The sequence below is a fragment of the Gossypium arboreum genome, chromosome 12 (genome assembly GCF_025698485.1).
Source record: "Gossypium arboreum isolate Shixiya-1 chromosome 12, ASM2569848v2, whole genome shotgun sequence".
In the NCBI taxonomy this organism is placed as follows: Eukaryota; Viridiplantae; Streptophyta; class Magnoliopsida; order Malvales; family Malvaceae; genus Gossypium; species Gossypium arboreum.
In genome coordinates this window covers 108007434-108020855 of record NC_069081.1, presented here as the reverse complement: position 1 = coordinate 108020855, position 13422 = coordinate 108007434, and the positions used below count along the sequence as shown (strand labels likewise).

General features: G+C 32.4%; 2 protein-coding genes and 1 non-coding gene across 3 annotated transcripts; 2 read left to right on the top strand and 1 right to left on the bottom strand.

The window, feature by feature from the left end:
- The first annotated feature begins 3759 nt into the window (after positions 1-3759).
- On the top strand, positions 3760-6881 carry LOC108478596 (pentatricopeptide repeat-containing protein At1g74600, chloroplastic). Its single transcript, XM_017781061.2, has one exon. The coding sequence runs from the start codon at positions 4003-4005 to the stop codon at positions 6685-6687; it is 2685 nt and encodes an 894-aa protein (XP_017636550.1). The 5' UTR covers positions 3760-4002; the 3' UTR covers positions 6688-6881.
- A 1174-nt stretch (positions 6882-8055) lies between these two features.
- Positions 8056-11260, bottom strand: LOC108477280 (putative pentatricopeptide repeat-containing protein At1g74580). The gene is made up of 2 exons (XM_017779786.2): positions 10842-11260; positions 8056-10512 (listed from the first exon to the last, which is right to left on the bottom strand). Exon 2 carries the CDS (start codon positions 10405-10407, stop codon positions 8128-8130), a length of 2280 nt encoding a protein of 759 aa, XP_017635275.1. The 5' UTR covers positions 10408-10512; positions 10842-11260; the 3' UTR covers positions 8056-8127.
- A 418-nt stretch (positions 11261-11678) lies between these two features.
- Positions 11679-11759, top strand: TRNAL-AAG (transfer RNA leucine (anticodon AAG)). The gene has a single exon. It is a non-coding gene; the product is annotated as a tRNA-Leu (tRNA).
- Positions 11760-13422: the final 1663 nt, after the last annotated feature.

The window sequence follows — 13422 nt, the reverse complement described above, 5'->3', positions numbered from 1 at the left end:
TTAATCAACGCTATTACAAATCTTCAAGTTTCTACACTTCAATTATATTCCAAATCGATTTATTTCTTCCCTCTTTTGTCTTTTAATCTTGCATCGATGTTTGAATTCAATCTAGGGATTTCTGCAATTTGATTCATGAGTAATCAAGATCTAAGGGAGATTAATGATCGAATGTGGGAATAGTTAACAACTGCTTTTCGGTTACTTGTAATTGGTTCGGGTTGAGGGAGCATAAACCTTAGGGTTGACAACCTTAGAAAGTTATTTAGATCGATGAGGTCGAGATAATAGTCTATTGAGCATCACTTCCCTGTTCTGGTCTGAACTATAAGGTTGAGAGATAAGTAGTTCTTATAAACTAGTTAGGTTAGAGGCCAAGAAGTAATAACTAAGTTAACTACTAGTTGATCGATAGAACCCTGGATCAAGAGTTAGCTATGAACACTAAAGCAAGTTAGTCTTCTATTTATTCTATCAAGAGATTTATAATAATTTTTATTTTTGTTATTTAGTACTTTTTGCGTCTTTTATTCTTATTTAACTTTTCTACATGAATAATCATGCAATGGTTTCAAATAGGTATTGTTTAGACTTATTGATATAGAAATTAATATTGATCTAATCAAGTCTCTTTTGGGTAAAATCTTCAGAATACTTCCTTGTTTCGTTGTAACAATCTATATTAAAACCTGACCCGTATACTTGCGAACACCGCCTAATTCCACATATTTTGTAGCAGTATTCTCACTCTCTGCGTTTGCACGTCTGGAAGCGATCATATACCTGACTTAAAGTACTAATACCCTTGTCAAGGTATCGATATCGTTTTTAAGTTCGATGTTTTAAAAATTCCAAAAAATCACTAATGTACCAATAAACTTGTCTAAGGTATCGATTCCTCTGAGCCAAATTGGCAAATACTTGCATTTTAGTACCTATTACATGTCAACTTAACAACCAATTCAAATGGTGCTTAAATGAATACCAAAACTTGCATAAAACCAAACAAAACTCATACCAAAACATTCATTTAACCATTTCTAAAATCAATCAATCCAATATGCCACAATTGCCACCAATTCACTTCAAATCTATTTGTACCATTCCAAGTTAAACAACCATATATGTAACCAAAGTATACTGTCATCTCATCAAACCAATTCACATAAAAAATGGCCATTCAAGATGCCAAAACATATTACCAAACAAACACTAATACATATAGGCAATAACTTTATCAAAGATCAACCATTAACCATGATTCAAATCGAGCTATCATTTCCAAATAAAATCATATTTATAACACCTATGTACATGCCACATAATCGAGTTTAAAACGACCAAAAGACTGCCGAATAATAACAGGATAGTCTGAGCCTTAAGGCGATCCAATCGACACATTCCGCAAACCAACAATCTACAAGGAAAAGGGAAGCAACGGGTAAGCATTTTGAATGCTTAGTAAGTCCATATAAAATTTACTTAACTTACCTTGACATTGCAATAATTTAAACAATTGAAACACATTGGTACGAACATGACATCTTTTACAACCTTACAGTTTCATATACATTTCAAAAAATATATCAAATGGGTTAGTTCAAAAACATATCATGAACTTATAAAACAATCATATAGATACATTTAATAATTCAATATAACATCATGTGTCATACAATTCATATTCAATTTGACACATACGTAATTCGATTCATGTTCAAATCATTTCAACAATTTCATTCTTCATTAGGTTACTGTTTCCATTTCTGTTTTTCACCCGAAAAACTAAAGTAAATTGAACTCAGATACACGGGACTAATTTGCTCTCATGAGCTGACATAATCAGGCTGTTAAGACTAACTTCAGACTAAGGTTGCTCAATCGAGCTAGTTCGATGCTACTAATACTAGCTTCAGAGAATCAACAACAAATGTTGGGTCTCAAGCCATCGTATTAATCCCTGATCGAACACCCATTTTCGTTTTTCGTTTAAACCATTTCCTTTTTTGTTTAAACCCTAATGGCATGCCATTCATATCCTAATTGTTTACTAAGTTCACACGCATACTGTTATCGTTTCCACATCATTTCAAACCTTGTAACATCATCATATACATACCATTCAGTCATATAAACATTTCACATAAATTTCATACATTGTATTCACTTGTAATACTTTATTTCTCAAATTTTATGACTTAGCCCTTTAGATGTCAAAATCACCAAAATTACAATTTACTTAAATAATAGACATTATAATATAATTTAAACATAACATAAAAATAACATAGTAAGTTCTATATGAACTTACATGAAAAAAACAACAGATGAAACATCGAGGACTAATCTGTAATTTTGTCTTTTCCTTGATTTTCCTCTGGTTGGTTTTATTCTTGATCTATACGATAATTTATTTCAATTTATAAATACCAGTTACCTTATAACATCCTATTATATGCTTATGACATTTCAATTTCACTTTATGAATGTTCCCTAAAGTTTCATATTTTGTTCAATTTAGTCCCCAAAATCGAAATCACCATAACATTCAAATTTGACCCTTGATTTTGAAACTGATCTCAATTCCATCATTCTACAGCCCTTTGTTATCTATATTTACATAAATTTTGACATCAATTTTGCAATTTATGCACTTTAGTCTTTATGTTCAAAAATTAACAATTAAACTTTACCCACTAGTCATTTTTCATATCTAAGCTTAAAATCTGACAAATTAACACTAAATTCATCAAGTACTCATAAATGGAGACCTTTGAAAGCTTTAATAATTTTATAAATTGATACACAGACTAACTAAATCGAGCTCTGAAGACCTCAAAAATATAAAAATCACAAGAAAAAGACTTGAAATGTTTATGCTCAAAACCCTATAATTTTTCTATGGTTTTGATGAAACGAGGAAGAATAAATGGTTTTTTTTATTATTTTATTTCCTTTTACACTAAATTAAATTGATATATCTTAATTAATTAAGTTAAACTTTATTTATCTTAATGATGATTAACAATTTTAATGGATAAAAGTTGGCATTCACCACTGTTTGGTGGTTTAGGAAAGGTCCAATTGTTCAGTTGATCCTTCAATTAATTAAAATATTATAGTGATTAACTTTTATTGCTGTTACAATTTAGTCTTTATACTATTTAATATTTATGGACTCAAACATCGAAAATGAGGTTTGAAAATTTCGTTTCCAACACTATTGAAAAATTGGTTGTTACACTTTCCTTCTAACAACATATTTGGATTAAGAAAAAAAAAAGGAAAGGTAATTAAAGTGAGGGAAAGGTGATTTTTGTTTCTTTGTTTGAATAAGTTATTTTTATAAAGGGTGAAAAAGTGAAAAGAATAGAGGAAAGTAAAGGGAATTGAGTATCTTTTACTTTTCTTAACTTTATTCCATTTTTAATACATCAATTTGGGGAAGATGAGAGAAAAGAAAATTTAAGTACCTTTACAATATTTAAAAATTTATTTTTAAATTTTATTTTAACAAAATTATTAGTTTTTTCTTTAAATTATTCATTATAAATTCGATCATATTAATTTTTTTAATACAATATCTAGTATTATTCATTACCTCAACTTATAAATAATTCTTTTTAACACAATTTATTAGAAATATCATTGATTGAATTGAACCGCTTAATTTTAAAAATTATTTCAGTTTATCCATCTCATCCAAAATAGCGATTTTACTATTAAAATATTTTTATTATTTAAATTGAATTCAGGGGATCCCCATTGAAACCCAGCAACCTCAATAGGAATTAAAATAATATTTATGTGAAGAATGAGATTCTAACTCATGCCTTCTCGGACCAGTACCTGAAACTGGCGCATTACACCAATTCGGCGATATTGACATTTAATGAGCCAATTATTACGTTATATTATATATAACGTAAAATTATAGTTTTGCTGCTAGTAAGCAATGTAATCTCACAAGATCAAACAACCTCCCTAGGTTCATACTCAGAAATGCGTTCTGTTTTGAATAAACAATTTCATACTCATATCTCTTACTCTTCTTGTAAATGTATCTCAACTCTCGCGGCCATTGAAGCCCCATCTATATACAGCGTAGAAAATGATGAAACAAGTCCAACTTTTTCTAGTACTTCTAACTTTGTCATTGATTACAGAAGATCGAGAAACTATACAATTAAAAGCACGAAAATTTTACATGCCCATTTACTCAAAACGTCAAAACTTCAAACCGATATCTTTGTTGCAAATAATTTGCTTGATAGGTACTGCAAATGGGGTTCAATGGAAGAAGCTGTCAAGTTGTTTGATAAAATGCCTGAACCAACCGTAACTTCATGGAATACTCTGATTTCTGGCTTTAATTACAAGAAGTTGTTTGAGAGTTCTTGTTTATGGTTTAGCAAAATGTGGATTTCCGGTTTTGAACCTGATGAGATTAGTTATAGAAATGTGCTTGCGGCTTGTGTTGCTATGCAAAGTATTAGTTTTGGCAAGCAGGTTTATTCAGTTACGATGAAAAATGGGCTTAATTCGAATGGGTATGTTCGTACTGGAATGATTGACTTGTTTGCAAAATGTTGTGCCTTTTGGGATGCTTTGAGGGTGTTTTATGACGTTTCAAGTTGTGAGAATGTGGTCTGTTGGAATGGTATTATATCTGTAGCTGTTAGGAACGAAGAAAATTGGATTGCTTTGGATCTTTTTGTTCAAATGGGAAAGCAGTTTTTGATGCCTAACAGTTTTACCTTCTCAAGTGTTTTGACTGCTTGTGCTGCACTCAAAGAGCTTGAGATTGGAAAAGAAGTTCAGGGGTGGATAATTAAATGTGGTGCAGTAGATGTCTTTGTGGGAACTGCCTTGATCGATTTCTATGTCAAGAGTGGAGACATGGATGAAGCTGTGAATGTATTTTCATGGATGCCTACGCGAAATGTTGTTTCTTGGACTGCTATAATTTCTGGATTTGTGCAGAAGGATGATTATATCAATGCGCTCAAGTTTTTTAAAGAAATGAGATATATGAACTTGGAAGTAAACAACTACACTGCTACTGCTGTGATTTCTGCTTGTGCTAAACTAAACATGATTGAAGAGGCAACACAAATCCATTCATGGATTATAAAGAGTGGATTTTGTATGGATTCGGTAATACAAGTTGCTGTGGTAAATATGTACTCAAAAATAGGAGTCATTGGTATGGCTGAAATAGTGTTCAAAGAGATGGAAGGCATAAGGAGTTCCGCAGATACATTAGCTGTGTTGATTTCTTCTTTTGCTCAGAAACAGAGTTCTCAATATGTAATTGAATTGTTAAGGAGAATGTTAAAAGAGGGTGTGAGACCGGATAGGTTTTGTATGTCTAGTGTCTTTAGTGTGATAGAATGTCTAAAACTAGGGAGGCAGATGCACTGTTACACTCTTAAAACTGGGTTGATCTTTGATCTTTCCGTTGAGACTTCTCTTTTCACAATGTACTCCAAATGCGGTAGTTTAGAAGAATCATTAAAAGTATTTCAGAGTATGCCTGTCCACGACAATATTTCATGGGCTTCAATGATTGCTGGGTTTACGGAACATGGCTATGCGGAACGTGCTGTTCAAATGTTCAAAGACATGCAGTCTGAAGACAAACCTGATCAAATGACTCTAAGTGCAACTCTTTCTGCATGCTCTTCTCTTTCTTGTCTGCGTAAAGGCAAAGAAATTCATGGCTATGCAATCCGTGCAGGTCTTGGCAATGAAGCAGTTATTTGTAGCACACTTATAACTGTATACTCAAAATGCAAAGCACTACAATTAGCAAGAAAGGTATTTGACATGCTTGTCCAAAAAGATCTTGTATCATATTCATCCTTGATTTCTGGGTATGCTCAAAGTGGTTTAGTTCAAGAGGCACTGTCGCTTTTTTGTGCAATGATGAACTCTAATTTGGCCATAAACTCTTACACACTTTCATCCATCCTTAGGGCTTGTGCACTTCCAAACAAATCAGGCATTGGGAATCAACTGCATGCACTTGTCATAAAAGTGGGCTTAGATTCAGAAGTTTCTGTTGGAAGTTCACTTGTTATGATGTATTCTGAATGTGGGAGCATTAAAGATTGTGAGACTGCATTCAACGAGATAGATAAACCTGATTTGGTAGGTTGGACAGCTATGATCTCAAGCTACGCTCAGCATGGAAAAGGTTTAGGGGCCCTAAGAATCTATGAGGTCATGAAGAAACAAGGAATCAACCCTGACCCTATAACTTTCGTTAAGGTTTTATCTGCCTGTAGTCATAGTGGGCTGATTGAAGAAGGTCACTACCATCTCAACTCAATGGCCAAAGACTATGGGATTCAACCTAATTGTCGTCACTATGCCTCCATGGTTGATATTCTTGGTCGGTCTGGGAAATTGAAAGAAGCTGAAAAGTTTATAAACAACATGCCTATTGAGCCTGATGCCTTCATTTGGGGAACACTACTGGCTGCATGTAAAGTACATGGAGATGTTGAACTTGGAAGGCTCGCAGCCAAAAAGGTTATTGAGTTAGAACCAAGTGCTGCAGGAGCTTATGTTTCCTTATCTAATATCTGTGCTGACATGGGTGAGTGGGAAGGAGCCCTAGAGATCAGAAGCCTGATGGAGGGAAGCGGGGCGAGGAAGGAACCTGGTTGGAGTTCTATGTGAATTATCTGACTTCAGTATTCATTGTTCTTCAGCTAGTTGCTTGGAAATCTGTACCCAAAGATGCACATCAATTTCTGAAAGGGGGGTAAAATTTGTGAAAATATTCAGGCCCTATAGTGAAATTTGATGTGGCAGATTGCACTTTTTCATCCTGATAATGACATGTTAAAGACGATAGCTCTTGATTCTAACCATCCTTTCTCAAAGGAGCTTGTAAATGTTGGAGCTAACGATGCAATATCTGCAACAGCACATGCTAAGCTGTTGGGAGCAAAACTTATGTCTTCAACTTCAAGGGTAGAAACTCGTTACTATCTAGTTATTTACTTATTTTCTATCTACACTGCATATAGCTATTTGGTCTAAGGAATCAACCGAACACCAAATATTATTAGGATGGTATTTTATATTTTAATTTTTATATAAATTTATAAAACCAATTTAAACCCATAATAATAAATTAAATATATATACTTATCATTTTAATCGAAGTTTATTTATTTATTTATTACATTAATTTTTATAAATATTTTCCTTACATTTTTCATTCACATCATCGGTATACCATAATTTAGCCTGTATATTTTATAATCTTTAATTGAGTTGCTGTCTAGAGTAAATTGAGCACCAACTCAATTAAAAATATTTTATCTTTTTATCTTTTATTTATATAAAATCAATAAAAACCATTAATGAGATTTGGTATAAAACATTGCAATTTTTAATTTTTTTAACTTAACCGTTTAAACAAAGTGGGATATGAAGTTTTAATGAAAATATTTTTAATTTTTTTTCACGAATCTGTTGTAATTTAATTTATATTACATCATTATAATCATCTAAAAGTTAATGATTTTGGTGCAAAACAAAAATTAAATAAAATTCTAAGGCTGGCGCCTACGTCAGAAAAATATATGATTGTATTGTTTTAGTATGTTAACCTCTTCTCTTCCAATTTATTGTTTTAGAAGGGTGTTTGAAAATTCAAATAAAAAATTCATTATTTCAGAATTTACATAAACTGAAATTAATTTTTACTATTAAATTAGGATTTAATTGAAGACTGAATGTTATTTAAACTATTTAGACTTGAATGCAAATGTTACGTAAGAATCTTGGAATGTCGTATTATTGTCAAACCGTATCTATCATGGAGTCTTTTAAGCAAAATGGGAAAGCAATATAAAGACTTAAACAGCACTTCGTGTATGGCTAGTTCTCATTTCAATAAGTTCCAAGGTATTGGTTATTTCCTTTCCATTTATTATTAAAGGGTTTTCTATAGTAAGGGATGCTTGAAGATATTGGCAGAGTAACTTTTAACCTATAAAAACACATAATTGATGATTGCAATGACATTTTACTACGTTTATAATAAAAACATATCTTTATAAATTTGTGATTCAAAACAGTATACAATCCTCTATGAAAATTATGATATTACCCACTCTGAAGCTTTTTTAGCAGCTTTTTATCTCTAACTCCATCATGAAGAAGATCATATGCATAATAAGTTATATGACCCTTTTTCAACAAATCTTCTACAACTATCTTAGGAGCTGCAATTTCCTTCTTATCTGACTCGAAAATGGTGTTCACGATCTCAGGAACAATGTCCTTTTTCACCATAAGGTGGATGAGACCAACTGCATTATTAACCCTATTCTCTACGCAAAGACAGTTTATAACCCGTCCGAATGTTGTTAACGATGGAATGAACCCTTTTGTAACTTTTTCCAGAAGGAAATCATAACCTGAATCAACCCTTCCCGTTTTGCAGAAGCCATCAATCATGACACGATACGTATAACTGTCAGGGGTATAACCATTTTCACCCATTTCATGGAAAAGCTTTTCAGCCATATTGATCTTTAGCTTCTCAGAAAAAGCATTGATCATAATATTGTACGTCGCCGTTGTATGACAAACCGTGTATCTTTGTCCCATTCTTTTAAACAGCTGATATGCTCCATCCAGGTCTCCGTTATCACAAAATCCATGGATCAGCGTGCCAAAACTAACGATATCTGGAGAAAGACCCTTCTTTTCTATTTCCTCGAGCAAGTCCATTGCTTCGTTAACTTTTCGAGCTTTACAGAGGCTCTCAACAAGTATATTGTATGTGATTACATTGGGAATGCACCCTTTCTCCATCATGGTTTTAAAAGTTTCCATGACATCTTCGGACTTCGAAGTTTTACAGAGGCCATTCAGCACAGAGTTATATGTTATCACATCAGGAATAACATCATAGTTCCACATTTGATTTAAAATCTCAACTGCATTTTCCACTTTCAACTGCTTACAGTATCCATCGATCAAAGTATTAAATGTAAAAATATCCGGAAGGTAACCTTTCGCAATAGCATCATTCAGTAAATTGTTAGCATCAGAGACACACCCCATCTTGCATAATCCATTTATAACTATATTGTAAGTCCATATGTTGGGACTGCAACCATTTTCCGACATCTCATTCATCAGCTGCAAGGCTTGCAAAATCAGCCCCTGCAAAGACAACCCTTTGATAAGAGTGTTATACATAATAATATTAGGTTTTAATCCTTTCCCCAAAGCCTCATTAAATACAGCCACAGCACGGTCTGTCTCACCATGCTGGCATAAACCGTTAATTAAGGAACAATAAGTGAATTCATCGGGAATAAAACCCTTGAAAACTGCATCGTTGAGAATCTTATCTGCATTTTGTATTATGCCCAATTTGCAATATCCATCAATGACAGCATTGTAGGTAAAACCATCTGGCTCCAAACCTTCATTCACCATTTTATGCAAAAATATTTCAGCTTCTACAACCTTGGCGCTCTTACACAAGCCACATATTAAGGTATTGTATGTAACAACATCTGGTTTCAGACCTTCCTCAGCCACACCATTCAAAAAACTAACGGCCTCATTTAGTGCACCTTTTCTGCAAAGCCCTTGGATAAAGATATTGACTGTAAACAAATTTGGAGACACTCCCCTCTTCATGACCTTGTTCAGCAGCTTTTCGCTTTCTCGAACATTCCCCTTCTTGCAAAGAATGTGTATAAGTTTATTAAAAGAAGTGATATTTGGAGCAATTCCGAGCTTAAGCATCTCATCAAACAACTCATATGCCTCAATGTGATGGTTCTCTTCAAAAAACCCTCCTACTACAGTACAATAAGCTGCTGCATTTATCTCACATCCTAGCATAGGCATGTTTCTAAGAAGCCTTAAAGCAGCATGAGGCCTCTTTGTCCTACAAAATGACTTTATCCTAATCGTAAAAGTGTACACGTCGGGGACGATCCCTTTATCTCTCATTCTCATATACACCTTGTGCGCTTGATTGAAATATCCATATTCAACCAAAATATTCATGATTGCATTATATGATAAAACTGTTGGCTCGCAATTATAAAAATCCATCCTTTCAAACACAGCGATGGCTTCCTGAACTTTCTGTTTGCGTCCATAATTTCTCATGCACCCGATATAAACTCCTTCAAGCAGACTGCTGTCGACATTCAGTCTCATCTCTAGCAGTACCTTCTCCATAGCCTCAAATTCCCCATGAAACCCAAGCTTGTCAATCATGCACTTATAGGTTAACAAAGTATGCTTGAATCCATCTTCTTTCTTTACTGCATTGAACATTTGAAGCGCTTTGAGCGGATCCCTTTGGTGTTTTACAACTGCAGCTACATGTTTAGGAAGCAAAGCAGGACTCATTCCAAAAAGAGAAATCTAACACAATATAATCATATCCAAACCTATTAAGCCAATTAACATCTGAAGGCGTTCAGCTCTTCTTCTCACATTAAGCTTTGGCTTATCCTAAAACAAGAAAAAAATTACCCAAAAGAAATGACCATTAGTTTGTAATTCGAAAAACCCTAGTCCAAAATTAGATACTCTTTTCAGGAATGAAAAGCTCTACACTTCAATGATTAACAGATATAAAAAGGAATCAAATCCTTCAATGCTAAATCTAAGATAATATGGGAAACAAGTAAAGTAAGCAAATGGGTTAAAAAAATTGTCTTCTTTTCTTCCACTTTCTCAGGAAACAAATAAAAGCAGCAATGCATTAACTACTCGATATTAGCATAGACAATAAATAAATAAATAAAACTGAAACATAGAATTAAAGAAAGAAAGGATACCAGAAAAAAGTTGCAGCATTTGTAATGCCCGAAAGTAGCCAAGAAGAGATTGAACTCCAATTTGAATTGGCGTGGCTGAAGGTTATTCCAAAGGGAGAAAAGGTAGCGGGAGTTTCAGAATTCAACCCAATCAACGGTTCAGATATCGCTATTTGAAGCTTAAATTGGGACCCATCTCGTATACTCAATCGAACGGCAAGCAGGGTAATATAAAGTATCTCCAATTTTCATTCTTTTCAACTGCGCTTTGAAGAGCAGGAGAAAGGGAAAAAAATGGCTATAGTGGAAGGGTGCGTGAAAGTAGAGACGGGTTTGGATTTGGGTTGGGGTTTGGATGGAGAAATCATACCCTCTTATTGTGAGATGGCTCAGCCCCTACACATGCATGTTACCTTTTAATCGAGTATGGTGAGAATTTTCTTCTTTTGCGCGGTGCCTCTTATGAAGGTTTTAATTGATTTACCATTTAAATTTCAAGTCTTTATGTTAGTTGTCTAAGCAGCCATAGCAAGTATCCTAATGTGTGTTAAAGAATATGACAGCAATGGATTGAAAATACTCAAATCACTTAAAATCTAAGTTGAATTAATAATATGTAGATTAGTATTAGAGATCTGTATCTTGCTTATTTTTAATGTAACATATATATAAACGGTCACGTAGACACTATATCATTAAAATTAAAAATATAAATATTTTCATTTACTTGCTATATCATTAAAGTTAATAACCGTAAATAAATATTTTTATTTATTTTAAGGTGATTTTACAATTGTAAAGTGATTATGTCAAAATGTTTTATAGTTTATAATTATAAAATAGGATATTAACAGTGGTGTTGAGATGGCCGAGTTGGTCTAAGGCGCCAGATTAAGGTTCTGGTCCGAAAGGGCGTGGGTTCAAATCCCACTCTCAACAATGTTATGCTATTTTTATGTGTTCTTTTCTGTATAGTGGGTTTCTTTGGGCTTTTCTTTGTGAGCAGTATTTATTGGGGTTTTGTTTTTTTGTTTTTCATGGGGGTTCTTTTTTAAATGCGGTTATGAATTAATCGTACTTACAAACTTCGATTCTATTTTGTTGTTGAATTTCGTTAAAGCTTTGATTTTTCATTTGAATTTATGTTTAAAGTTTCTTCAATGAATAGCATTTTGAGCAGGCCATCTTGTTTAATCAAATCCACTCTTTTCACTAATTTTTTCTTAGATCAAGCTAATGGTTTTACTTCATTATTCTATATGCCCATATGTCAAAGTTTACCAATACTACGATGTAGTATTAAAATTTACTCTAAATTAATTCTAGTTTGTTTTATATTATTTTTACTTAATTTACATATTAATTATATTGTGAATTTCAAATATTACAATGTTGATGTTAATTATACAAATATAAAAGAATTTATTGTATCTTGTTGTGGGGTATGATACCATTTGAGAGAATGATGCTGAAAACAAGCACCATAAATATGTTACAAACTCTTTAATTTGAGACATTTAAGGCTTTTAAATGTGGTTGAGAAGACATTTGTTATTTTTAAAAAAAATACTTTACATATTAACATCACCTTAGTATAAAAAAAAAATTAGGTTGGATCATACTAGCATGTTGCATGTTTCATAAATTCAATCATATGTGGAATTGAAATGATTCATACTTGAAAAAGTACATGAAAGAAGGAGATCTTGATAATTCTAATGATGCAGATTAAAATTTAAATGATAATGAACTCGATCAAGAACAAACAAAGGACGATAGAAAGCATATGTTAAATATTAAAAAGGAATAATCTAACAAATCTACTACGAATAATTAGATAAAATTGCATATAATATTTTTCTTTTTGTTATTCTCATTAGTACTCATATTATCAATTGTTTTTTCTTTAAACTAAATAATACTTATGATGATTTGCTTTTAATTATTGTTACTTAATTAAAATTATTTTTATCATATTAATAATTCTTATAGTAATTAATATTTTAAAAGTATAAATGATGTAAATGTGTAATTATAATTTGTACTATCATGATATAAGGAATTACGTGTAATTAGAACATGCCTAGAGAATTATAATTATTTGTAATTAGAACAAAGTGTACTCTATACTATCCAAACGAACTCTAAATATTATTTAATATTTTAATATAAAAACAGAAATATTTTCAAAATGATATCATTTAAATAATATTTTAGTCCTTAAATTAATGTCTAATTAATTGATGAGTAAACAAAATAATAACGATAACTAGATTTGGAGCCTGTGACTTTTTCTAAACGTAATTTAATAAAATGAAAAGTTTGAGTAAATCTAGTGATCCAAAACAGAAATTACCCTTTTCCTTCGATCGGACAAAAATAATAGTGATATAGGGGACACGTGTCATTTTGTTAGGTGTCCATATCTACAGTAAAAACATGTATCTTGTTTTTAAAAAGCTATCAAGAAATAGTCGTAGAATGAAAAATAGTCGTAGAATGAAAAATGAAACTAGATGTAGTGAGCAAAAAGGTGATGAATTGTCATTCAATGCCCCAAGCAAGTAGGACCTCTTAAGGAGCCAAGTGACCTCCACTTCTT

Excerpts from the sequence above, each read along its gene's own strand:
- LOC108478596 (XM_017781061.2), top strand. The coding sequence starts at position 4,003 with ATGCGTTCTGTTTTGAATAAACAATTTCATACTCATATCTCTTACTCT.
- LOC108477280 (XM_017779786.2), bottom strand. The coding sequence starts at position 10,407 with ATGAGTCCTGCTTTGCTTCCTAAACATGTAGCTGCAGTTGTAAAACAC.